General features: G+C 54.0%; 10 protein-coding genes across 10 annotated transcripts; 3 read left to right on the forward strand and 7 right to left on the reverse strand.

Annotated features, from left to right (window-relative positions):
• Positions 1–1,397: 1,397 nt before the first annotated feature.
• On the reverse strand, positions 1,398–2,160 carry BAUCODRAFT_129588 (uncharacterized protein; the record flags this gene model as incomplete). Its single annotated transcript, XM_007676523.1, has 2 exons — positions 1,398–2,083; positions 2,130–2,160. The coding sequence occupies 2 exons, from the start codon at positions 2,158–2,160 to the stop codon at positions 1,500–1,502; spliced, it is 615 nt and encodes a 204-aa protein (XP_007674713.1). The 3' UTR covers positions 1,398–1,499.
• A 566-nt stretch (positions 2,161–2,726) lies between these two features.
• On the reverse strand, positions 2,727–2,945 carry BAUCODRAFT_120678 (uncharacterized protein; the record flags this gene model as incomplete). Its single annotated transcript, XM_007676524.1, has 1 exon — positions 2,727–2,945. The coding sequence occupies one exon, from the start codon at positions 2,943–2,945 to the stop codon at positions 2,727–2,729; it is 219 nt and encodes a 72-aa protein (XP_007674714.1).
• Positions 2,946–4,045: 1,100 nt separating this feature from the next.
• Positions 4,046–5,891, reverse strand: BAUCODRAFT_85790 (glycoside hydrolase family 7 protein). Its single transcript, XM_007676510.1, has 4 exons — positions 4,954–5,891; positions 4,777–4,896; positions 4,359–4,703; positions 4,046–4,290 (listed from the first exon to the last, which is right to left on the reverse strand). Exons 1-4 carry the CDS (start codon positions 5,605–5,607, stop codon positions 4,144–4,146), a joined length of 1,266 nt encoding a protein of 421 aa, XP_007674700.1. The 5' UTR covers positions 5,608–5,891; the 3' UTR covers positions 4,046–4,143.
• Positions 5,892–6,642: 751 nt separating this feature from the next.
• BAUCODRAFT_31747 (uncharacterized protein) lies at positions 6,643–8,443 on the reverse strand. The gene has a single exon (XM_007676139.1). The coding sequence runs from the start codon at positions 8,423–8,425 to the stop codon at positions 6,944–6,946; it is 1,482 nt and encodes a 493-aa protein (XP_007674329.1). The 5' UTR covers positions 8,426–8,443; the 3' UTR covers positions 6,643–6,943.
• A 128-nt stretch (positions 8,444–8,571) lies between these two features.
• On the forward strand, positions 8,572–10,112 carry BAUCODRAFT_104479 (uncharacterized protein; the record flags this gene model as incomplete). The annotated part of the gene is made up of 2 exons (XM_007676525.1): positions 8,572–9,759; positions 9,841–10,112. Exons 1-2 carry the CDS (start codon positions 8,691–8,693, stop codon positions 10,110–10,112), a joined length of 1,341 nt encoding a protein of 446 aa, XP_007674715.1. The 5' UTR covers positions 8,572–8,690.
• Positions 10,113–10,397: 285 nt separating this feature from the next.
• BAUCODRAFT_402857 (uncharacterized protein) lies at positions 10,398–13,385 on the reverse strand. The gene has a single exon (XM_007676526.1). It carries the CDS (start codon positions 13,150–13,152, stop codon positions 10,684–10,686), a length of 2,469 nt encoding a protein of 822 aa, XP_007674716.1. The 5' UTR covers positions 13,153–13,385; the 3' UTR covers positions 10,398–10,683.
• A 137-nt stretch (positions 13,386–13,522) lies between these two features.
• BAUCODRAFT_31749 (uncharacterized protein) lies at positions 13,523–16,217 on the reverse strand. The gene has a single exon (XM_007676140.1). The coding sequence runs from the start codon at positions 15,942–15,944 to the stop codon at positions 13,737–13,739; it is 2,208 nt and encodes a 735-aa protein (XP_007674330.1). The 5' UTR covers positions 15,945–16,217; the 3' UTR covers positions 13,523–13,736.
• A 303-nt stretch (positions 16,218–16,520) lies between these two features.
• Positions 16,521–16,974, forward strand: BAUCODRAFT_66107 (uncharacterized protein; the record flags this gene model as incomplete). Its single annotated transcript, XM_007676382.1, has 3 exons — positions 16,521–16,571; positions 16,629–16,862; positions 16,930–16,974. 3 exons carry the CDS (start codon positions 16,521–16,523, stop codon positions 16,972–16,974), a joined length of 330 nt encoding a protein of 109 aa, XP_007674572.1.
• Positions 16,975–17,637: 663 nt separating this feature from the next.
• BAUCODRAFT_51299 (uncharacterized protein) lies at positions 17,638–19,050 on the forward strand (the record flags this gene model as incomplete). The annotated part of the gene is made up of 1 exon (XM_007676354.1): positions 17,638–19,050. A coding segment is annotated over one exon (1,413 nt), but the record flags the coding sequence as incomplete, so codon positions are not given.
• Positions 19,051–19,209: 159 nt separating this feature from the next.
• On the reverse strand, positions 19,210–21,508 carry BAUCODRAFT_146375 (carbohydrate-binding module family 18 protein; the record flags this gene model as incomplete). Its single annotated transcript, XM_007676527.1, has 3 exons — positions 19,210–20,076; positions 20,133–20,266; positions 20,290–21,508. The coding sequence occupies 3 exons, from the start codon at positions 21,506–21,508 to the stop codon at positions 19,210–19,212; spliced, it is 2,220 nt and encodes a 739-aa protein (XP_007674717.1).
• Between the last annotated feature and the right edge of the window lie 1,575 nt (positions 21,509–23,083).

The raw sequence follows: 23,083 nt of genomic DNA on the forward strand, positions 1-23,083 counted from the left end.
ACCCTAACCCTAACCCTAACCCTAACCCTAACCCTAACCCTAACCCTAACCCTAACCCTAACCCTAACCCTAACCCTAACCCTAACCCTAACCCTAACCCTAACCCTAACCCTAACCCTTCTAGAAGTCGTTCTTAAGATTAAAACTACTATTAAGAGTATTCTAGGTTTCTAGACTAAGCTAAAAAGATAGACTAGTCTCTATAAGAACTAAGTTATAAGAAAAGTCTAACGACTTTAAGACTTTCTAATCTCGAATATTCGTATTCTCTATAGTAATTATATTCGCCTTCTATATTTCTAATAAGTCTAATTACTACTATAAATATATCTCCTTTATAAAACTTATATTTAGGACTTTACGAGCCTTCTCTTAAACCTTATATACCTCCTTAATATCCTTATAAAGATAGACTTACTCTTTTTTTAGCTACTTCTATTTCGACTATATTATATATAGATTATAATATTAACTATACTAGATATACTTACTATATCTTCTAGAACGAATATAGATATAATAGACTCGCTTATACTTTATATAAGTAGTATATAGCTTTACTATAATATTTCTATAACTATCGATAAACTCTATAAGATAATAATAGTAGATAGTACTTAATTTAGAATAATCTCTAAATATAATAAAGAGCTATAAGAAAGAAAGTTCTTATATTAAAGTAATATAGAGTAAAGAGGGAATAGTATTATATTCTACTAGTACTTAGAGTACTTAGCTAAATAAATAATATAGAATAATTAGGTAGCGGAATAAGCTATAACTCTAATTAGAACTTTAATTAGTTAATTAGCTTAATTAAGAATACTAATTATACTAATTATACTAATCTAAGAATAGTAGATATAAATCTCCTTTATATATAGCTATAATAGATTTTATAGTTAGAAGTTTATATCTAACTTATATTATAAACCGACTAATTAGAATTAACTTATTACTTTATTCCGATCTCTTATATCGATTATACTTTAGCTAAGTAATACTTTACTATCGACTACTAAACTACCGACGAGTACTAACTACTTATAACGAAAGAATTACTTAATCTATATTATATAAGTATAACGGTATATAATAATAACTATCTCTCTAGTTCCCTATAACTACTTATCTTTCTTATCTCTTACTACTAGTACTAATTTATATAATCCCTCTAGCTAGCTATACTTAATTAGATAAGATATAATCTAGTATATAGGCTTTAAGTAGGCTTCCTTACTATTTAGATTAGCGACGATTAATAGCGTCTTAAGTTACTATCCCTATAGTAAACGGTCCTATCGGCTTTGCCTCGAGCGCTAGTATTATAAACGTAGAAGGCACCTAGGCACTACTGACGACTACAGTTCACGTGACCGTCCCTTCGTGGACTGCCGTGGACACTTCTCGAGTAGCTAGTTCCGATGTCTCGATTTCTCGAGCGAGAACGAGACGCCTGCTTCGTCTTCAGTAGTGGTTAATAGCCTAACATCGGCCAATTACCCCACATCTACGAATGATCCAACCGCTCTCAATGCCCCAACCTCATCCGATGGTCCGACTCCCACAAATGATCCTACTTTCGGCGTAGTAAAAAAGATACAGGTTGCCTCCCTCGTCACAGAATCAGCAGACATTACGGCGACGCTGATACCGGAAGCTGCGACGAGCGTAGTTGGACAAGTGAACTCGAGTACTGTGAAGGCGACGTTAGCAGCTGGATCTACAACAAACGTGGTTGGACAGGCAATCAGTGCGGCTTCGGCTGGAGCAGCGGTTGTGCTTAGCTCCGCGGATCCATCAGAAACGTTGGCGCTAGGAGACGTGACGAGTATAGGCGGGCAGGCAGTAAGCACCGCGTCGTCTGGAGGTGTGGTTGCGGTCGACTCGATTCTTAACGTAGCGACCATGGCTCCGGAGTTGACGACAAACTTAGGTGGACAAGCGATAAGCGTTGGATCGTCCGGAGGCGCTGTTGAGGTTGGGTTACCTGATGGGACAGCAACGGTAGTGCTGCGTTTGCAAACAATGTGGGCGGACAAGTAGTAAGTGCTCTTCCATCTGGAAGCGTCGTAGTTGCGAGCTTGAGCACTACGACAGCAACGTTAGCAGCCAGCGCAACGACGAACCTGGAGGGCCAAGCAGTGAGTGCTGTGTCATCTGGTGGCGCTGTTATCGTTAGCTCGGACGGCGCACCAGCGACCTTGACTCCAGGATCTACGACCAATCTGGGCGGACAAGCCCTAAGCGCAGCTACATCTGGTGGACTGGTGGTCGTAGCTTCGAGTGCCACAACCGCGACCCTGGCTCCTAGATCGACGATCTAGGTTGGTGGACAGGTTGTCGGTGCTGCGCCATCGGGCGGCGCTATTGTGGTAGGCAGTGGATCATCTGGCGATCAGGCCGGTGCTGTGACATCTGGCTGTGATGCTGCTTGCTATATTGTGTCCGCTGTTGACGGCAGTTTCCAGGCGGCGACAGGTGATGGAGATGGCGCATCCGGCGGCTCGTCCCCTAGTGGCTTGTCAGTCTTCAGCATCGGCCTACAAGTCTCCACAGAGATCTCGGCTAGACCTTCTTCAGTAGTCGTGGCCAATGGCCGGGCGACTGCTACAACTGCTGTTGGTGACAGTGCAGCGACACTAGGCACTTAGGTAGTCAGCGCTGGCTCGGCTGGAAACCTCATCGTCGCTACGGGGACGGACAGTACAACAGCAACTAGGCTGCTAGTCGTTGGTGGCGCCATTTCTGTCTTGACTGTCGGATCGCAGACCTTCACCGCCGCCGCAGATGGGGCTTTCTCTGTAGTTGTACAGAACGGCCAGACGACCAAGACACTGTCTGCTGGTGGTGCCGCGGTGCCGCGGTGCCGCGGTGACCATTGGAACGCAGCAGGCCAGTGCAGGACCATCTAGGGATCTCGCAATAGGTACCGGCGCGGACATTGAGACAACGACTGGCCTCTTACCCAGCATCAGCGGTGATTTCATCTTCGCCGTCGGCTCTCAGACTTTCACCGCAGTCGCAGATGGACCGTCCTCCGTGCTAATTCAAGATATATAACTGGGACTATAGCTGCTGGAGGCGCCGCTATACCGATTGGTACGCAAATAGTAAGCACAGCGTCCTTAGCAGACTTGGTGTTAGGCACAGGAGCAGATCGCGCTACGATTACCCCAGGACGACTGATATTTCCATCCGCGAGCGGTGTCCGATTTGGATCCAGTGACCTTACGCTAGCATCACTAGCTGGTGACAGCTACGTCGTCCAAGATGGCGGTACTACAGCCACATCGACAGCCGGCAGTAGCCCAATTACAATAGGCGGCGAGGCTGTAAGCGCTGGTGTAGGTGGCGTCCTACTCCAAGCCGGGACCAGAGAGACCTTGATTGCCGTAGGACCTCAGGGAGTCGTCGTAAGACCAGCATCTGCACTGACATCGCTCGAGATCGATTCGATCAACTATGTTGTATCTCAGCTTCCTAACAACGCTTACGTGGTTGAAGACAGTACCAAGTCCTGGACGTTGTTAAAGGACGGTTCACCACTTACGATCTAAGCGGACGTGCTGAGTGCCGAGTCGGCAGGTTTGCTAGTTAGTTCTGGCACTTTGTTCCAAACAATTTCGGCTTACCGCACGACCACGGGTACCAGCAGTGTTGGCGAACTATCATCGGTTGCGCTTACAGCAGCTTCTGCTCCTACGACAGCATCTCTAATGTTTGCTTCTTCTTGGAGATCTGCAGCAATTTCTGGTTGGACCTACGCGAGGTATATTATAGCGTCAGTATTAACTTTGTTAGTTGCGATAGTACTGCTCCATGCAAACCGTCGTGTATATAAGATACAGCGGCTACTTATCTTCTACTCGTATTGGTACTTTGCTACAAAGTTTCAAGGCTTTTCTATCTCTAATAGCGAAGGGAGTATTTATTAAAGTCTAGGCTAGACTCTGTTATCGAATTTAAAGATTATTCTCACGTCTCTTGCTACACAGCAGTATGCTCTCTAGCGTACAACACTGAGCGCAAGCTATCTATATACCCGGCACTGACCCGCGGTGCACCGGATAGATTATTACCTATCTTACGAGCTACACGCTACCGTTCTTGCGCCGCGCCTGGATGGAAGCGCAGATCACCCTACACTACGAAACCCTTTACTGTGCTCCCAATGTCACCAATCTTGATAGCTGAGAAGGTTACGCTCGTCCCCGGATCCTGCGCCTCGATGAGAGCCGGATTGCCTTGCGTGCTGTTACAAGGACCAGCATTACCGCTATCAAGCCACTAGCAGAACAGTGAGAGTGATTAGCTCAAGTCGTAGATTGACGGACACGTAAATCCATGTGACTTACATTCATGTATGCGCCTGGATCGTTCCAAATGCTCATTACCAAGACCATACCTTCATAAAGAGCTCCTCCCATTTGCGCAAGTCCACCACGCGCTTCAAAACCCGGAGCCGAAGCGTTACAGAACGACGGCGTGATGGAGTTGGCCTGCTCGCCAGGACCATAATAAACGAGTGCGTTCTGAATGATGACGTTGTTTTGCACGTATATCCGTCGGATCTCAGACAAAGTACCCGTAGTGGTGTTGTCGTCCGTCCAGAACTGCGTCACAACTGTGAGCGGCTTGGTTGTGTCCACTGTATTAGCGCGAGAAGGCCCATAGAAGTTCTTGGCGCCGTAAGCATAGGGCTGTTATCGATGAGGAGAATCATTAGCATCTGTCTCGCGCGGATGGAAGGTTTGTATCCAGTTCTTTGCTCACATTGTAACCGCAGCCGTTCTCGTCACAAACACCGTTGAATCCACAGTCGGTGCCTGAACATTTGTAAAGACCGGTGACGTTGCAGGCGTGAGGCGTCATTTGGGTCGCGGCAGAGTTAGCCTGACAATACCAGTCAGTCGGACAACAAGAGGCACGAGGGAACCTTGCGATGCTCACCTCCCAAATATCCATCTCGCTGCAACAAGCGCCCTGATTGCGCTCGTTCGCCTCACCATTGATCCAAGCACTCTTCGGGCACTGCGCGTCGCAGTAGCCGGTACCATATGTAGCACCTGCTGGGTTCAAACTGCTACGACCACCAGTGGCATCCATAGCAGAAAGATAGAGAGCCCCGTTCATCCCACAGGGCAGGTTCGAAACGTTGACTGTAAATGTGAACTCCTGGTTGAGGAGCTTTAGGAGCTTGTATTTTTGGCCGTTGCTCTGCAGAAGATAAACGCGAGGAGACACCGCTGTGGTCGTGTTACCTGTCCGAAGATATTGACGAAGGATCAAGGAATGTCCCGAGGTGGTGACACCATGTTGGGAGTAATCGACGCCCTGAATGGCACAGTTTGCACCGCAGGCGTTGATATCCGGGCAAATCGTGGGATCGAAACCGCCGCTTGAGGTCATGCATGAAGCTCCCGTCTGGATGTCAGTAATGGGATGCGAGAGTGCATCGAGGACGACCATCGTGTTGTGGTTGGTGCACCCGCCACTCATGGTGCACTGTTGGGTAATCAATGTCGGGTTGACCGCGGTGTCGCTGCCAATCTGCTGGGCGGACACTGCTACAGCAAAAGCCAGGGCCACGAGTAGATGAGCCATAATGGTGACTCGTGCGAAAAGCTGCTCTTGTTTCTAAATGAAGCAAGATGTTGACTCTCCGTGACTTACCTCACTCCAAGACAGCCAGTCTGCTTTAAGAAGGGCCAAAGCAGAATCAGCGTCGGTGATCTACGACATGTCAACCCCGCTCGTGCCGTCTTGCATGCAGTAGATTGCCAGGTACAACTGGGGTCAGACATATTGCAGTTCAGCCTGCACAAGGAGACCTCCACTTTGGAAGCCGATTTGGGAAGGACATTGGGATTTTGCGGCTCACAGGCCCGTCAACCGAAGATATGCAGGACTCTTACGAGATCCCATGACGCCTGTACATCGAGTCAATGGCATTGCCCAGTTTGTGATTATCTTATTCCAGCCGCTCTTTCGCTTGCTGGCTGCACCACGTGCTGTGTAGGAATTGCAGCCATCGTACGCTCTGGTCTTGCGAGAAGGATATTCCGCGTACTTTGTGTAGGTCAAAGCGGTCCCCCGCGCCGCGCTCTTGAAGTAAAACTATAGGTTAGTCGTATTGTCCACGGCTCATCTTCTACTCACGTATGTTGGACGAGACGAAGTGCTACGCATTCCCGGACGACAGCATTGGCTTCGTCTTCGAAATCTTCAAGTCACTACGCTCTCGCGATGATCCACGTTAGCTTCAAAGCCCCTACGCTCTGGAAAGAGGTCAAGGCACAAGCCATCTTGAACATTCTCCTGCGGTCGTTGCTTGACAATCGTCACCGGCTTCACCGTCAGTCGCAGCCGAGAAGGCAATTCGTGCTGGTTGCAGTCTGGAAATTACTATTTAGCCTGGAGTCCGGGGTATGGACGCTGATGACGACATCAGAGTCCTCCAAACGTGAGAGGACGACGATGGAGGATGCCCGGAGCACCAATGCTTTAGACGCGGAGGACTACAATTCATGACGGTGATGCTATTAAATGCTCAGCAACTTCGCTTTCGAAGAAGGCTGCATTCGGGCAAGGCATTCGAACGCGTGTATAGTTACGATACAATTCATAGAGTCTAGAGGTGGATATCGTGAATTTTATTTAGCGTAGTCATTGGACCGTTGGCTTCGTAGGATTCTTGTTATTAGGCAAGCGATAACGGCGGAACCTAAAGAGCGAAGACGCGCAGAGAAGCTTGATCGTCGAAACGCTTAATACTGTATCTTGATTACATTATTCTCTGATTAAGCACTAGAAGCACTAGCCGCTAAGCTTGCCGGCTGTCCGGATTCGGTCAACAAGATTGCGTGTGCTTGGCTTTCTGCGCAAGTCGAAGGATGTCCATATCTGCCATGACCCGGGGCGGACTCACACATGGCCAGGTCTACACGCTGATTGTCTTGAATACTCCAAACCCACTTCCACCCGTCGCCATTACCGCCCCAGGAATCTGTGGATGCCAGTGACACTCTTTAAGCTGGTCCATGTAATGCACGAACAACAGCTGCGGTGGGACATCCTTTACATCAGCAGTGTACCTGCTCTCCTCATCATCCAGCTCAACGGCAAGATCCCACAACGTAAGCGTGTTGTCGCCTGCGCAAACCGAGACAATACTGTCATCGGTTGGATGCCACTCAAGACTTGTGATCTGCTCCTTGTGGAAGGAGAAGTTTGCCACCGGTTTCGAAGCGGCGGCCGTGTCGGGCGTCTTCCACTGCCGCAAATCCCAAACAGACCAAGTCCCGTCTTCGTGCCCGGATGCGAGTAGATGCGGGGTCTGATGCGACCACGACAGTACATTGGCGTCGCTGTCGGAGACCTTGACGCTGATGGCATGCTTGCGGCTTTTCGATCGCGCGTCCCAAACTTTGACCGTCCCATCAGAAGAAGCGGAAGCAAAGACGTTACGCTCTGTGGGACTCCATTGTAGCTCTTCGACGCTGCCGGCGTGACTTGTGTATGCGCTGGTATCCGTGACGAAGCCACCACCTTCGGTGCGGGTTGTTGCAAAGATCTGGCCAGCTGTGTCGCCAGTGAGAAGTTTGCCGGCAGGTGCGAGCGGCGACCAGTCCAGAGCGTATCCTTCGGTCCTCTTGTGCACGCGAATAGTGCACAACGGTTTCGATGCGTTCGGCGATAGCTGAAAGCCCGGCGTATCGAAGGCGCTTAGGTGAGGCGTAACATCGTGAATCAAAACTTCGCCGGATTCTTGCATTGCTGCCGTCAGTGTGGTACCGGGTGCTGATGCACTTGCTTGCGGAGATTGATGTGCTCGTATGCGATTCGTTGTGGAACCCAACGGTATCGTTTTCGTTTCGAGTATCGGATCGGTCGTGACCTCGTCGTCGTCCTCTTCATCGTCGGACTCAATGTTCGCAGCTTGATCATTTCGGGATAGCCCGGAGAGCTTCATAACGAGGATCTGATTCTCTCGTTCTCGGCCTTGGGCTGCTTGCGTTCCTGCCACTGCATATACTGTTGCAGGATACGATTTGCGGTTATCACCTAAGTTGTCCTTGACAATGTCAAAGGACAGACATGGCCAAGTCGGCTCTAACGTATGCAACATCTCGTACGTGGACAGATCGGGAGCCAAAGTCTGGCCTGCATCCAGCTTATGGCGTCCAGGTATGAACGTCTCCCGGTCCACATCCATGGCACCGCTTGCTCGCTCGTCAGCTTCTCGTTCAGCGTCCGGCCGACCGTCGACGCCAGCTTCCAGGACTTCGTCTTCGCTTTCATACTCGTCCTCGAATTCATCCTCGAACTCGTCACCTTCTGCGACGCCACCGTTGCCGACGGGTCTCTCACCCGCCTTCAGCGCTTGAGGCTGGTCATCGTCTTCTGCCGTACGCTTTGCCATTTCTGCTAACACAGACTCGGGATACACTCAATGCGATTGCCCAAGACGTTCTCCGTCGAACGTAACAGTGCAGCGCAGACAGATTTGTGTTTGTTCTCTTCACATGCACAACCAAAATTTCTACTTCCAAGTTGCGCGCTGAAGTGCGTCTGCGTTAGATAATGGGAAGCCAGCGGATCATGCCGGCTATATCGCAGCCACTTCCGCCACCAAGTTGGAGATTTCCACCTAAAGTTACATACAAACTCCCCCGATCACCAAAAAGATGCCTGGTGCGCTGTGCGAGGCATGCAATAGAAACCGCGCACAGATCCTGCGACCCAAGAACCACGCTCGTATATGCGCGCCATGCTTCATTGACATCTTCGAGGCGGAAACCGCAGAAACAATCCTCTCTACCAACCTCTTCCAGCGTGGCGAACGGATCGCAATAGGTGCGTCCGGTGGTAAGGACAGCACGGTGTTGGCATTGGTTCTGAAGACTCTAAATGACCGCTTTGCCTGGGATCTCGATCTTGTACTGCTTTCCATCGACGAAGGCATCACAGGCTATCGCGACCACAGCTTGGAAGCGGTCAAGCGTAACAGTGCCGAGCTTGACTTGCCGCTCAAGATCGTCAGCTATGAAGAGCTATACGGTTGGTCCATGGACCAAGTAGTCTCGCAGATAGGTAAGAAAGGCAACTGCACCTACTGTGGCGTCTTCCGGCGTCAAGCACTCGATCGTGGTGCGGCGATGCTTGGAGTCGGACACGTCGTTACAGGTCATAATGCAGACGATGTTGCGGAAACTGTCCTCATGAACTTGCTACGTGGTGATCTGCCGCGGCTGAGCAGGGCAACTAGTATCGAGACCAGCACACCTTCTGCCGCTATGCCAAAACAACGCCTGAATGGAGCTTCGTTTACGAACGTGAAGCGTAGCAAGCCGCTCATGTATGCTTACGAGAAAGAAATCGTGCTGTATGCTCATCACAAGAAGCTTGACTATTTCAGCACAGAGTGCATATACAGTCCCGAAGCATTTCGTGGCTCCGCTCGTACTCTGATTAAAAACCTCGAGCGTATCCGACCTGAGAGCATACTTGACATTGTCCGGTCCGGAGCAGATATGGCTAAGCTCGTTCCAGTCGATGATGGACACTGCGGTGGTGCTTGTGGAGGTCAGTCCTCGAGTGATTTAGCGCAGCATGAGGATGATGCGCAGCGCGGGTGTGGGAACAGTAATGGTGCTGATGCTTCCGGCGAGATGGCGAGGATGGAGAAGCAGCTGCGAGAGAACGAGCAAGCTGAGGTGGACGGGACGGAGATTGAGATTGTTCCGTCCGTCAAGCGTCGCAATGACCGGCATGCTAACGTGCAATCGGATGGTATGGCACCTCCGACTTTCTCTGACACAGAAGTCCATGATCAAGACCACGATAGACATACATCCCATCCGGCTGCTGCTCTGCCATCGAAAGCTTTGTCCGTGCCGATTCGCACCAAGCAAGAAAAGCGCTCCACCCGCAAACCCACACGTGACGCTGCTGCACCCAAGCAGCGCTTGGGCCAGTGCGAGAGGTGCGGGTACCTCTCGTCCCAAGCCATCTGCAAAGCTTGCGTCTTGCTTGAAGGGCTCAACAAAGCCCGACCGAGGACAGGCATTGAGGTCAACGGTAACTGCGACGGGCCTGGCGCAGGCTGAGCATTGCCCGTATTTTGTGAGACAGCAACCCCAACTTAAGCTGCAGCGATGCCTAATGCTGCAGCCCACATCAGAGCGATGTGAGTCCGCCGGTCTTGGGCGCTCCGGTGCTTGACTCTCGCTGCACTGTCGACTTTCGTAACCGGCGGCGCTCACGAGAGAAGATATACCACGAAGCTACTCTGTACGCCGAAGGAGAGACTCTGCCACTTGACGGGTACGGGAGCTTGAGTGTGCTGGATCGTCCTGCAAGTGGCAAAGAGGGTATGCGCGGAGTCGGCAACACCGAGGTCTTGTATGGTGATACTGGCCCCGAGAGTGCGTTGACCAGAACGATCGGGCGCGATGGAGAACGCAATGCTGGTTTCCGCGAACCAGGCTTCTTATCTGCCCTCGCGTACAAGTGGGAGGAACGTGCTCGCTGCTTTCAACCTAAGCTACTCTGCTGCAAGCATCAAAGGCGAAAACTGCGGAAGTTCGCGTCATCGACATGGCGTCGAGTCGCCTCGCCAACGCCAGCAATCCGACCTACTAGGTCGAGCTACCGCCGGTCCCACCTCTCAGTCCATCCTTAGCCCCTACAAACCCTCGCGAAACTCAGCGTGCTCTGCTTCATCTTTCCATTTATCAAGCCCTTAACAGCCTGCTTCATGGCATCAGCCACATCGTTTCTTGGCTTCTTCTTCTCAACTTCAAACTGCGCATCATCCACCACCGCAGTCACAGCATCGCCCACTTTAGTATCGGCGAAGTGCTTGACCTCCGTCTCCGTCTCCATAATCGTAATCTCAGTTTTGCGTGTGATCATGGACGCACTCACACTACGCGCGGTAGCAGGCCATGGCGTCGTGAGCTCCTCCGTAACGTCCAAGCTCGTGGCGACAGAGACAGACTGCTGGCCGCTTTCCACAACCTGAACCTCGTCCTCGTCTTCCTCGGCCTTGTCGACAACCGTCTCCGCCGCCTTCTTCCGCTTGATGGATACCATTTTTAGCAATGGCGTTCTCCCCGCGACACCGCTACCTCTTGCGGCCAACCGCCTCGCCCGGTCACTGCTCTTCGCAGCCTCCTCTCTTTCCTTCTTCTCCGCCTTCAACCGCTCCTTCACCTCCGGATCGTCCACCGCAACCCACCCTCTCCAACCACCACCACGTTCAGTCTTGACCTTCTTCCTCCTCTGCTCCTCCTCCGCGTGCGTCTCCGCCTCCACAGCAGCCTTCCGCTTCCGCTCAGTCTCCTCCTTGATCGCTTTCTTCAGCTCCTCCTTGTTCAAACGTTTACTCAAGAACCCGCGACAAGTAGCTGCCCCACAATAGCACGCCTGCCGTGTCGTACCGAAGTTGTCGAAGTTGTAATCGTACGTCAGTTCCTCGCCCGTAGAGACGCCACCTTCACCCGCAAAGACGCCCATCCTCGGCGTCCCATTGACCTTGAGCATACGTACCTCACAATTGGGTGCGCAGGAATGGTTGATGAAGCGCGCCATGGAGCCCTTGGTACCGTCGATGATGAGGCCGCGTTCCAACTCCATGAGGTAGTAGCATTGCTTGTCTTTGTAGTCTTCGCGCATGCGGCGCTGGCACTCGCCTTCAGATATAATCTCGCCCGTGTACTCCATGATGATCTGACCCGGGGTGAAAGTACGACACGACCTTACGCCAAACCCTCGATTGGGTGTCTTGAGGACTTCAACGCCGATATCGTAGGCGCCGCCTTTCTTCATGCGGATGGCGAGCTCGGCGAAGGAGCGATTGCCGCATTCGAACGCGGTGAGGTTGCAGTTCTCGTCATTGCATTCGTATTGCATCACCCGATTGAGGCAGTGGTCGTCGCAGCCCATTTCGCCTTCTGCTGGTGGAGAGCAAACGCAAACTGAGGCTGGCAGCTTCGCAGAGCGTTCCCACAGATCTTTGGCTTCGCCCACAAGCCGGTTCCGGTTGATTTGGTGCCAGTCCTTGGGCTTTTCGTCACCCTTCATCCACGACGGCGCGAAGACGTCGAAGGGGATGGCGAATGGGCGAGTCTTCTCCAAGTAACCATACATCGGCAGCGGCAGAAAGGTGGCCCTGTTGGTGGCCGTGGCCGTGCTCGAGGCCTCAGAGGAAGACGATCCAGGTCTCTTCTTCTGCAACTTCTTGTGGCCAGTTGGTTGGGTTGGGTCGGAGTTCGAATTCTGCCCTACGAAGAGTCCTTCTTTCTGCCAAGTCTTTGTCTTCCTTCCGGAAGCTGACGCCCTCGAGCTTGGTATTGAGGCTGCTCGCGCTTGAGAGAGCTCCTTCAGGACTACTTTACGACTCAATCGAGTCTTCTTCGCGGGTGGAGGTGGTAAGTCCATTTCCGCGTCGAGGTCGATCTCATCAAGCAGTCCTCTAGGGCCCATGTCGAGCTCCTTCTTCCAGCGTGGCAGTTCTTCCTCTTCTTCTTCGTCATCCTCTGCATCCTGCTCTCCATCTACTTCGGTCTCTGGACTCTTCATTCCGAGAGTACGCTTCCCAGCATCTACCATGCCACGTCCTCGCTTGCCCAGCACCGAACCCACCTTGTCCGCCACTTTCTTCAGCCGGTCCTTAACACTCGGCTTTCGTTGCAGCTTACTAGGCGAGCCATCTGACGTAGACTCGGCCGGAGACTCCCAGTCGAGGTTGAGTGCTTTACTTGTCTTTTGTTGTTGCTCAACTGGCTCACCCGCAACGAGCGTCTTTCCTGTCAAGCCCGAGACGTTACGACTTCCGCTATCTGCAGCCGCATGTTGAGCATCCGAGAGTGCCTTGAGGTTATACGTAGATATACTCGACCTTACGCGCTTCGGCCGTCCCGAGCTTGCCTCTTCGTGGACTGGCTCCAGCTTGACCCGCTTAGTGCCTGAATCCACACTGCCCGTGTCTGGCATGCTCGTGGGCGGTGTCGAGGCACTGGTAGGCGAGACCTGGTCCGAGTTGCCCTCCTCCACATCGTCGGCCACGGCAACATTGATGTTGGACAAAGCAGACGAGTCAGTGGAGCTTGAACGCGTCATATCCTCGCTGTTGCTGCCTTCCATCGTGGATAGGGACCCGAGAGGTGGTGTTTGGAAGGACGCTGCAGAAGGAAGCTCGTCCACGACGCGCCTAGAACGCGAGGTGGAGAAGCCGGACTGTATTTGATATTGGCTATGGGAACGCAGTAGAAGAGGCTTAATCGCTTCGTACACAAGCCAGTGCGATATGGGTGACCTCGGCGAAGCTTCGAACACACTCTGAAGCGAAGCCGTAAGTGAATGTGTGTGGTGAATGTAAGAAGCGAAGCGAGTTGAAAGAAGCCGAGCCATAACACGAGCTCCACCATTCAACCCACCATCCAATCACCGCCCATCACTCCCCTTATGTCAGCATTCTTGTAACGATGTCACGGCGACAGTGAGATCATGAGAACTGTTGCAACGGTACGATTGCCGTACTATACACAAAATGCATTACACAATAATACGTTACATTGCATAGCAACCCATTTCCCTTCCAAACCCCCAAGTAGCGCTCCCATGGTATATATCCTGTGAAACCTCACAAACCTCGACCAAGCAGCCACCGACGCGCCAGTCCCAACATGTCATATTGCTGTACAAATCCATCCGTCCACCTACCTCCCTCACCTCGGCGTACTATTCGTGCCGAACCCACCAGCCGCAGTCGGCGAAGGAGGCTTAGGCGGCAACGCTTTCATCTCCAGCGCCTGTTTCTCACCATTGCCACTTCCACCTCTCCCCGGCGGCCCATCCACGCCTTTCCCTCCTGCCGGAAGCGAATACCGCCCCTTCATTCCCGCCATCCGTTCGCGCTTGGACATGGTATTGCCGAACCTTACATCCCCTTCCACATACTCCCGCTTGAACTGCATATACGTTGGCGGTCTCGGCCGTGCGAGCACGGAGATCCAGTTGCGATACCAGCTGGCCTGGGTGAACGGGCGATATCGGTCCTTAAGCTGGAACTTATGACTGTTCAGGTACTCGCGAGTCGACTCGCCACGGGCGGTAAGAAACAAGTGGTACAAGAAGAGACTTCCCGGATACGGCAGCGCCAGGACTGCAATGATGAACATCGCAAACGCCACCTGCTCCTGCGGTCGTCCTCTCCGCACACTAATTACTTCACCCCAACTCATCCCATGCCGTCGAGCGTAAATGCCTACGTGGGTAAGACTGAAAGCGACGAGTAAGAGAGCCAGGACCGAGCCGAAAGCGACGTAGCCGAAGAAATACCGGTAGTTGCGTCGGCCTACGCAGTTGTTAAGCCAGACACAGTGGTGATCCTGCGTCTCGACACACGCGTCGCAGACTCTGCAGTGATGCGCACGGGGTGGTCGCCAGATGGAACAGGACTTGCAGTACTTGGTAGGGACCTCCATTGCTGTCGACCCGCTACCCAGCTCCGCCTCCCCACCACCTTCCCCACCAGGAGTCTGACGACGTTTGGAGGAAGCGGATGAGAAGGTTTTCACCATCACCCACTCCGTCGTGGCCGGCCCAACCGTGAGCGGATCCCGCTCCTCCTCCGGATTCCGAGGATGCGGATGTAGATTCCGCGGCAGTATCCCGGGATCACTTAACGCAGCATGTAAGAAAGAAGATATCGTCAAGAAGAACACATAAGCAAAGACTAAGGGTAAGGCAGGTGAAACGTGATGCCAAAGCCAGGGCGCCGAGAAGCCGAAGAACAAGGCGCAAGGGAGGATGGTGATAATAAGAGTCATGATGTGAAGAGGTGGTTTGGCGCGGGTGTTGCGGTTGTTCAGTAGGCGGCCGGAGCAGCAGAACAGCATGTTGCCTGCGAAATACTCGTAATTCTTGGTCTTCCCCTTCCGTTTGGTGCGGCTCGTAGCGGGTATGGACGGTTTCTCCGCCGCACTAGGCGAAGACGGATTCGAATGCAACTTCTCGTGTTGGTGCGGTGAGGGCCTTCTGTCATGGCTGCTTGTTTTCCGCGATCCTAGGCCCAAGGAGGCCTTTAACGACTTCGGACTTTTCGGCGTATGTAGAGACGAGGTGCTCTTGCGAAGGCCACCGTTGGTCTGAATTCTTAAGCTGTTTGTCGGTGCTTGTCGATCTTGCAAAGGCGCCTGGCTATTGTAACTCGCCACGCTTGCAGCAGTGTGCCCACCCCTCAGCGCCTCGTCCGCTGGGGTAGCCGTCCCTCGACTCGTAGGCAAGGGCGGTACGTCCTCCGCCTTCACCGCCACCGGGCCGTCCCTGAGCGTATTGACAGAAGCATCGCTATACCGATGCCTGTGCAGACTCTCCTGGCTCTCCCTCTGACTGTTGATCGCATTCTGCGCCATTGCCAGTGAACTACCGGGTCTTACACTATTTCGCTGCGCCTGCAACTTCTGCCCGCTCATGGGGTTGTGGAAGCCCTGCGCCACAAGACTGGGGACGTGCGTTCTGTTCTGGCTCATTGCTGACCCGGGCCTTGATGCTGCGCCGCCGTCCGAGCCTGCATCGACACTCTGGCGCAGACTACTTCCGCTTTTGAAAGCAGCCAGGCCTCGTCGTGTGCCGAAGGGTGGAGTGGCGGCTCTCAGTGCGCCGCGCGAATCCACGCTGGCATCCATACTCGTAGGTCGCGAAGGCGGGAGGCCTGGCTCACCCACCGGTCCGGTCACCGTCAGCACGGTGGAAGGGATGTTACTCTGTCGCTCCCGCGCCGGCGTGAACTCCTCCTGGCCGAGGGTGGAGCTGCCCGCGGAAGAGGTGGAGGAAGTAGGTCTTGCATCCGCGTTCGAAGTGGGAAAGGGATCGATGTCGAGAAAGGTGGGGAATGCGGTTGTGCTGCGGTTGACATTGCTGGGCGCTGCCATTGGTGATGTGGTGGTGGTGGTGGTCATCGGTCGTGGCGGGAGGAGGTGGTGGGCGCGGTATGGGACGGAGCGTTGGTCAGCACGGTGGAGGTGTTGGCGCGATGCATAGTCTGGTGGTGCGTCTTGTTGTTTCAGCCGGTACGGGTCGCTATTCTGTATATGGCTGTTGTATGGAATACCGCTACGATCGTTCGCACGCGGGGCGGATGTGGGTGTGGGTGTGGTGTGTGGGCGTGGTGTATATGCGCGCGTATCAGGAGTCGTGCATCCATCCCGAACCGTAATCGACGCCGTCATCTCCGCCCGCCACGCTACACCACTCTGTGCATGCCAAGACTGGCGGATGTTGCCGGTTCCTGAGCGAGCTACTCCCGCAGCTTTGGGACGTCACTATACACCACTATCACCTTCCAATCTTGCACCCTTTTCACTCCCCTCCAACACAATCACACCATGTCGGCGTTGGCAAGACGAGCTGCCTTCACGGCCAGGCGCACGCCCATCCGCACCCTCCGCCGCACCTACGCCGAGAACAAGCCCGGCGAGGCCGGCGACTTGACGGGAGACAATGCGGGCATGAAGAAAGTCAACTTGGCTGAGGGTGCGAAGCGGGACCCCGAACTATACGTACATCATCCCCTCCTCGCGATAGCCCCTCCTCTGTACTAATGTTTGATGCGGTAGATTCTGTTGGCAATCATGACCGGCGCTTTCACCCTTGTCGGCTGGCACTTTTCCCGCAACCCCACGACCTCCTCCTCGGAGAACCGCGTCGCCCAAGCACCCGACTCGGAGCCCTGGAAGACGGGCGGTAGTGCCAAGTACCAGTACCACCCGCATGGCGACATGAGCAGAGGGAAGAAGGACGCGCCGAGTGCGTTGAACGAGGTTATCATTCCCAACGTGAACTTGCCGAGGGTAAGTGGGATCTCAATGCACTGATCTGTTGGGTGGAGAGGGTTCGCATGCTGACGTGTCGTGACAGGAACTTCACGAGAAGTACAACAAGTGGGGCAAGGAGGGCTATTAGATCCTCTTACGCCACGGCGTGAGTGAGATGAGCGGACGGAGACGGGGGGAATGCACTGTATAGAAGTTTCCGTGAAAGTAGATTCACTACGGATTGTACCCGGGCAGGATCCTCCCGATCAATCGAAGGCTCAACCAGTCCCTGCAGCCACGTTCCTTCCACCGAACGCAGGAAGCTTGAGGCCACGATATGGACGCAGCAATGCGTCCCTCTACATGAACATAGAGACCCGAGTGTGCCGCTTTGATACGTCTATTGCTTATTCCAAGCAATCCCGAACAAACTCCGTCCTAAGGCGAGGCTGATGTATAGCAGACTTGTTCAGAGTGGAGTTTGATGAACCATGTCCTCTATGTGAGGCACGATGTAACCTCGAAGTGGAGGAGCGAACGTTATGGATCTATCAACTTCTTGGGGACCGTTAGGCAACTTCGGCATCTCTCGGCGGAACGTCGGAAGCGCTAATGACTCGTCCGCTGTGCCTTCCATTCTCGACTCGACAATCGAAAGCTTCCCACATTCATATCTCGCCTCTTCTACGATCTCCTGCATTCCCGCGCCCTCGACTTGCCCTCCGCGTCCTCCACCACCATGTCTCGCGCCGGCGGCAGCCGTAACAATGCCCCCAACAAATCCAAACCCGGCACCACCGACCCCACCAAGAACGAGCGCAATGAATATATCCCTTCCTTCATCGCCAAAAAGCCCTTCTACATCGACGACGCCACCGCCTCCGAATCCGACTATCTCGAGCATCAGCGTCTGCAAGCCGCCCGTCCGACTCTAGCAGACTCGAAATGGTACGATCGTGGGTCACTGACTTCCGCCCCACGAGCGACCAAGTACCGTAAGGGCGCTTGCGAGAACTGCGGGAGCATGAGCCATAAAGAGAAGGACTGTTTGCAGCGGAAACGGAAGAAGGGTGCGAAATGGACGGGGAAGGATATCGCGGGCGATGAGAAGGTGGAGGAGGTGCGGTTGGGATGGGATGCGAAGAGGGATCGGTGGAATGGGTTCGAGGCGGCGGAGTATGGAGAGGTGGTGGAGGAGTTTGAGGCGCTTGAGGAGCTGAAGAGGAAGGCGGAGGGGGAGAAGGGGGCGGATGGTGCGGACGGGGAGGAGGGTGAAGGAGCCAAGTACGAAGAAGAGACGGATATGGGACGGCAGCAGAGTACCAGCACGAGGAATTTGCGGTTGAGGGAGGACACAGCAAAGTATCTGCTGAATCTCGATCTGGAGAGTGCGAAGTATGACCCCAAGACGCGGTCGATGGTCGATCCTGGTACAAGCAACAATGAGCTGATTGCCGAGGACGGCTTCCAGCGCGCTTCGGGCGATGCGGCGGAGTTTGAGCGTGCCACGCGCTATGCGTGGGAGACGCAGGAACGAGGCGACGCGGAGAAGATCCATTTACAAGCCAATCCGACCGAAGCACAACTTACGCGGAAACGAAAGGCGGAGGAAGACTTACGGAAGCAGGAGGAGAGGAAGAAGGTGCTGCTGGACAAGTACGGCAGTCAAGATACCGTTGCGAAGAAGCCCGTGGCTGTGGCGCCGAGCAATGAGCGCTATGTCGAGTACGACGAGCAAGGCAGGATCAAGGGCGCACTCGAGGAGAAGGTGAAAAGTATGTACGCCGAGGACGTGCTCATCAACAACCACACGTCCGTTTGGGGCAGTTGGTGGAAGGACTTCAAGTGGGGTTACGCGTGCTGTAACAGTACCGTCAAGAACAGCTTCTGCACGGGTGAGGAAGGAAGGAGGGCTGCTGAGGAGGCCGAGGCGTTTTCAAACGGCCTTGCTCTGCCTACGGCGGGGGATGCGGGGAATGCTGAGATTGTGCCGAAGGAGGAGCGGAGGCTAGAGGATGGCGGGCCAGATGATGCGGATGGTGGGGACGAAGTAAGGACGAGTCATGTACCGAATGCGCCTGATCGACCAGAGAAGCAGAGTCTGGATGAGAGTCGGAGAAGGATCGAGGAGATGAAAGCGGGCGTGAGTGAAGAAGAAATGGAGCGGTGGAGGAGGGAGAGGGTGGCGAAGAATGATCCCATGGCTACGATGCTTGGGCGGGATCAGCTAGTCGATATATGAAGAACCCGTGCGCCGCTGCTATCCGGGTGCATGTCAAGCGAGGAATAAACACCTTCTGCACGCTTCGCATTCTGTACGCTCGCTTGTTATGCACGCCCTTCCCGCACTTTGCTGACCGCCAACAAATGCGATCAACGTACGCTACGCCATCATGACAAACTGTCCGACACCAGGCACTCCATCCACGACCACATACACCACGTACGGACCCGGTGGCGCCACGTTGTTATCTGGCGGGCTGGTCACGGTCAGAATCTGCTTCGTACTACTCGCCTGCCAGCCCGTCGAGTCGAGGAAGAGCATCCTCTGCGACATATGTACCGCGTGCGTTACGAAACCGCCGTGATATAACGCAACCTTCACGGCTTGTGCGCCGGCCGGAGCGGTGAAGCTGATCTGGAACTTCGAAGCATCCGCTGTAAGCTTGGTTGTCGACAACGTGATGTCCGTAGGTCTCCGGTCTGCGTTGGCACCACTCAGGTACGGAGGCGTATAGATTTCGACCCTGAACTCGGTGTTGAACCCCTGCGGATCAACCACGGGAGCGACAACAGGCATCTGATCCGGATTACTGCCCGCCACCAACACCGTTCCATCGAGCAACAACAGGGCAACTGAATGGTACAGTCTTGGAATCGTAGAACCAGCGCCTGTCGTCCACCTCCTTCCCAGCGGCTGATCCGGATCATAAATCAACATCTCAAGAGCAGGGTCGGTGGCAAGATTGAAGCCTTCAGCTCCTTTCTGCGCGCCGTTGAGCCAAAGCACTGTGCCATCTGGCAGTAATATACCTTCGACCATGCCACGACCGGAGGGCATACTGTCCATCTCCCATTCCGGAGCGGCTCCCAAGGGGCTCATGCGTCCACAGCTAGGGTCCGTGGGTGAGGTGATGTCTTGGTACGCGCCGCCGCCGCAGGTTATGATGTCAGATGTCCACTCGTTGGCGGACGAGAGGGGGAGGAGGACGGAGCCGCCGGTGTTGGGGTACGTGCGGTAGTCGCCGGGCTGTAATGGTGTCAGCGAGTGTGAGTGAGGTTAGGGTGGAAAGGCATCAGGCTTACCAGGTCTGGATAGCTTGTGACTTGGTTATTGCTCGCTGCGTTGAACCTAACAGAGCTCTTCGAGGTGAAGACGAAGAGCGTGCCGTCGCGCAGAAGGTGGATGAAGGGGTACATGAAGTATGGCTGCGCTTTGACTAGCAATTCCATCCAATCGAACCGCTCTCGGACTCGCCCCCTGCGCTCAAGATCTCGTACGTCGGGTTGTTGTTCTTCAGGACTGTAGGATCGAGGCCATTGAGCGAGCCGGATGCGACAAAGATCCTACCGTCTGCCAGCGTTTGAGCGGTGGGATACCATCTGGCACTGTTGAGCTTGTTGCCCGGCTCATTCCACGACTGGCCGTCGAGGGAGGCATCTGTCAATGAGCGAGACAGGTAACGGATTGCTTGCCAGCCATCGCCGACTGTTGGGTCGAGCCAGCTGAGGTTCGCGTTGCCGCCGATGTTGAGAAGGGTGCCGTTAGCCAGGAACGAGCCGCCCGAGCAGAAGGCATTGCTCTCATACGCCAGAGGGACGTATGTATTGGTGACCGGATCATACTCGCTCGAGTAGGCGTACTGGCTGTTGGGAAGCTTCACCTGCGTGTAATCCTCGATCTTGTCTAGAAAGACTACACGCCCGTTCGGGAGCACCGCAGCGTGCATTGCAGGTACACCGGACTGACCGACGATGTTGAACGAGCCTGGGTTCGCATTCATCGGTGCCGGAGATGCATTAGGCACGGGGGCTACTGGAGCCTGGAGACAAGGTCCGCTCTGGCATCCAGCGCCACAGTGTGCTGCAGTATTCCCACAATAGCCGTACATTGAGCAGCACCCTCCGAACGGCCAGTTGCCGCAGATCGTGTTCGAATTGGTGGCTCCGCACGTACCGTCCGTCGTTGCAGCACCACTCGGTTGAGCGCCAGCAGTCTTCGTGGGAGCAATGACTGGCTCACTGTTGAGCGTACCGACGTTCACAGAATTTGGCTGAGCAGCAGATGTCGGCGGAGTGCCAGTGCTTGTTGGCAACGTTGATGCGGCATCTGTGCATCCACTTTGGCAGCCATTGCTCAGTAAGCAGTGCTCGGAAGTGGTGCCGCACCATCCAGCCTCCGAGCAGCACCCGCCATAAGCCGCATTGGGGTCGCAAGTCGCTCCGTCAAAGGCTGAGCCGCAGCGGCCGTCTGAGCGTGGCGGGGTGGTATCGCGGTAGCGGATGGTTGGAATTACGGATTCGGAAGGCACGCAAGTGTTGTTCTCAAGGCATGTTTGACCACGGAGACAGCCGGTGAAGTCGACTTGCGTGTGGTCACAGTTTGACTGGACGAAGTTAAAGACGATGTTGGCCGTGGTGAAGGTAGTACTGCCTGCCAGGATCAGTAGAGGGGCCTTCATGCTGCGCAACGTCTATCTCGGCTGCAGACGAACAGTAGGCAGGAGTCAGGAAGTTGGACAAAGAGGGGAGTTCGGTCAGTCTTAGAAGCACCACTCCGGCAGAGTTGGTATGATGAAGACCAAGTTCCACGACTTACATGTGAACGCGGCATCGGTTACTGGCAAACGGGAAGCCGTGTTACCGGTGACTAAAGAGCGAACGTCAAGAGCACAAACGCTGGAGATTGGTACTTCACGAACAAATGACTGGTATCATGGAACTCGTGAGTCCGCCAATGTCGGCTGCGCTGTATCCATCATACCGCGTCGGTGCTCGGCTGGTGTGGGAGGCGGCCATGCTAAGATATGGTATGAAGCATTCGCGGAGGGCACATCGGCGGGATGAGCAACGTCAAGCCTCGGGCGGAGTGACATGGTAGTCAGATACTCATAGATACCTTTCGCAATCGTATGGCCGTTGCGACGGTGAATGTAACGCGGGTGCTTGCAGCGTTCCATTTCCCTGAAGCGCACGAGACAGCTGCACAGGCACTTCGACCTATAACCGACCACTGTTGAATCGATGGTTGTCTCTGGAAGGTGAGCTGCCCTATCGACGAAACTTTTGATTCTAAGCTTGCAGTGAGCTGTTCTGTTCCGTTCACATCGCCGTTGAATGTCTTCCCAATATGGAGGTTGTGCTCCTCGGAAATGACGCAAAAGTGGGTCATGCATGGTCGGCCCGCGAACGACAACGATACAGAGCGGGAATCACGAAACGCTTCGTTGTATCACCAATCATGGTCGCCACTACAGCATCGTGCGGCAGCTTATTCAGCCCTGCAGGAGATGAGGTGCCTGCCCACTTGCGCGACCACTGCTTCAGAGTTGCTGATCATGGCGGTATGAGGCAGCGCTCCCGCTCAATGTACCTTCTTCGAAGCAGAGGTTGCAGCGTCCGTGTAGACCAGGGGAGGTAGAAAGTAACATGTAGGCCGTACTCTTCCCGATTACTTTCGCATCATCTCAATACACCTCGAACAAGAGCAGTTGCGTTTAGAGCAAACGGAAGATCAATGTTCGTGTCTACGCTCTTCACGGCAGCACTGGCTGCTGCCACGCCAATCTCGAGACGTCAGGCTCCCTCCGGCGTACCGAGCTATGTCACGCAATATGCCCCGATGGTCCATCTATACTCCACAGACCCGTACCGACCCTCTGATATAGGAGCGCAACTTACGCACACTCAGTAAGACTGCTTCTAGTCGCAGCACTAGCAGAGGCTCACAGTCCGCACAGGCCTGAAGTGAACTATACGGTCGTCGACGGCGCACCGAACCCGCTCACACTTGACAATCTGAATTCACTCAACAGTCTCGGCGGCAGCAATGTCTATTTGACCTCCACGGACAACGTGGAGGACCAGCCTTCATGGCTGTTCGGCGTGACCCCTGATGCTAGCGGCAAGACGGACGGAGCTGTCTCCTGCGCCATCATCGTCAATGACCATGGATCAGGCCTCGTAGATGCTTTCTATATGTACTTCTACGCGTTTGACTATGGCGGCACCTACTTCGGCTTCACGATCGGTGACCA

The sequence above is a fragment of the Baudoinia panamericana genome (genome assembly GCF_000338955.1).
Source record: "Baudoinia panamericana UAMH 10762 unplaced genomic scaffold BAUCOscaffold_4, whole genome shotgun sequence".
NCBI classification, from domain to species: domain Eukaryota; kingdom Fungi; phylum Ascomycota; class Dothideomycetes; order Mycosphaerellales; family Teratosphaeriaceae; genus Baudoinia; species Baudoinia panamericana.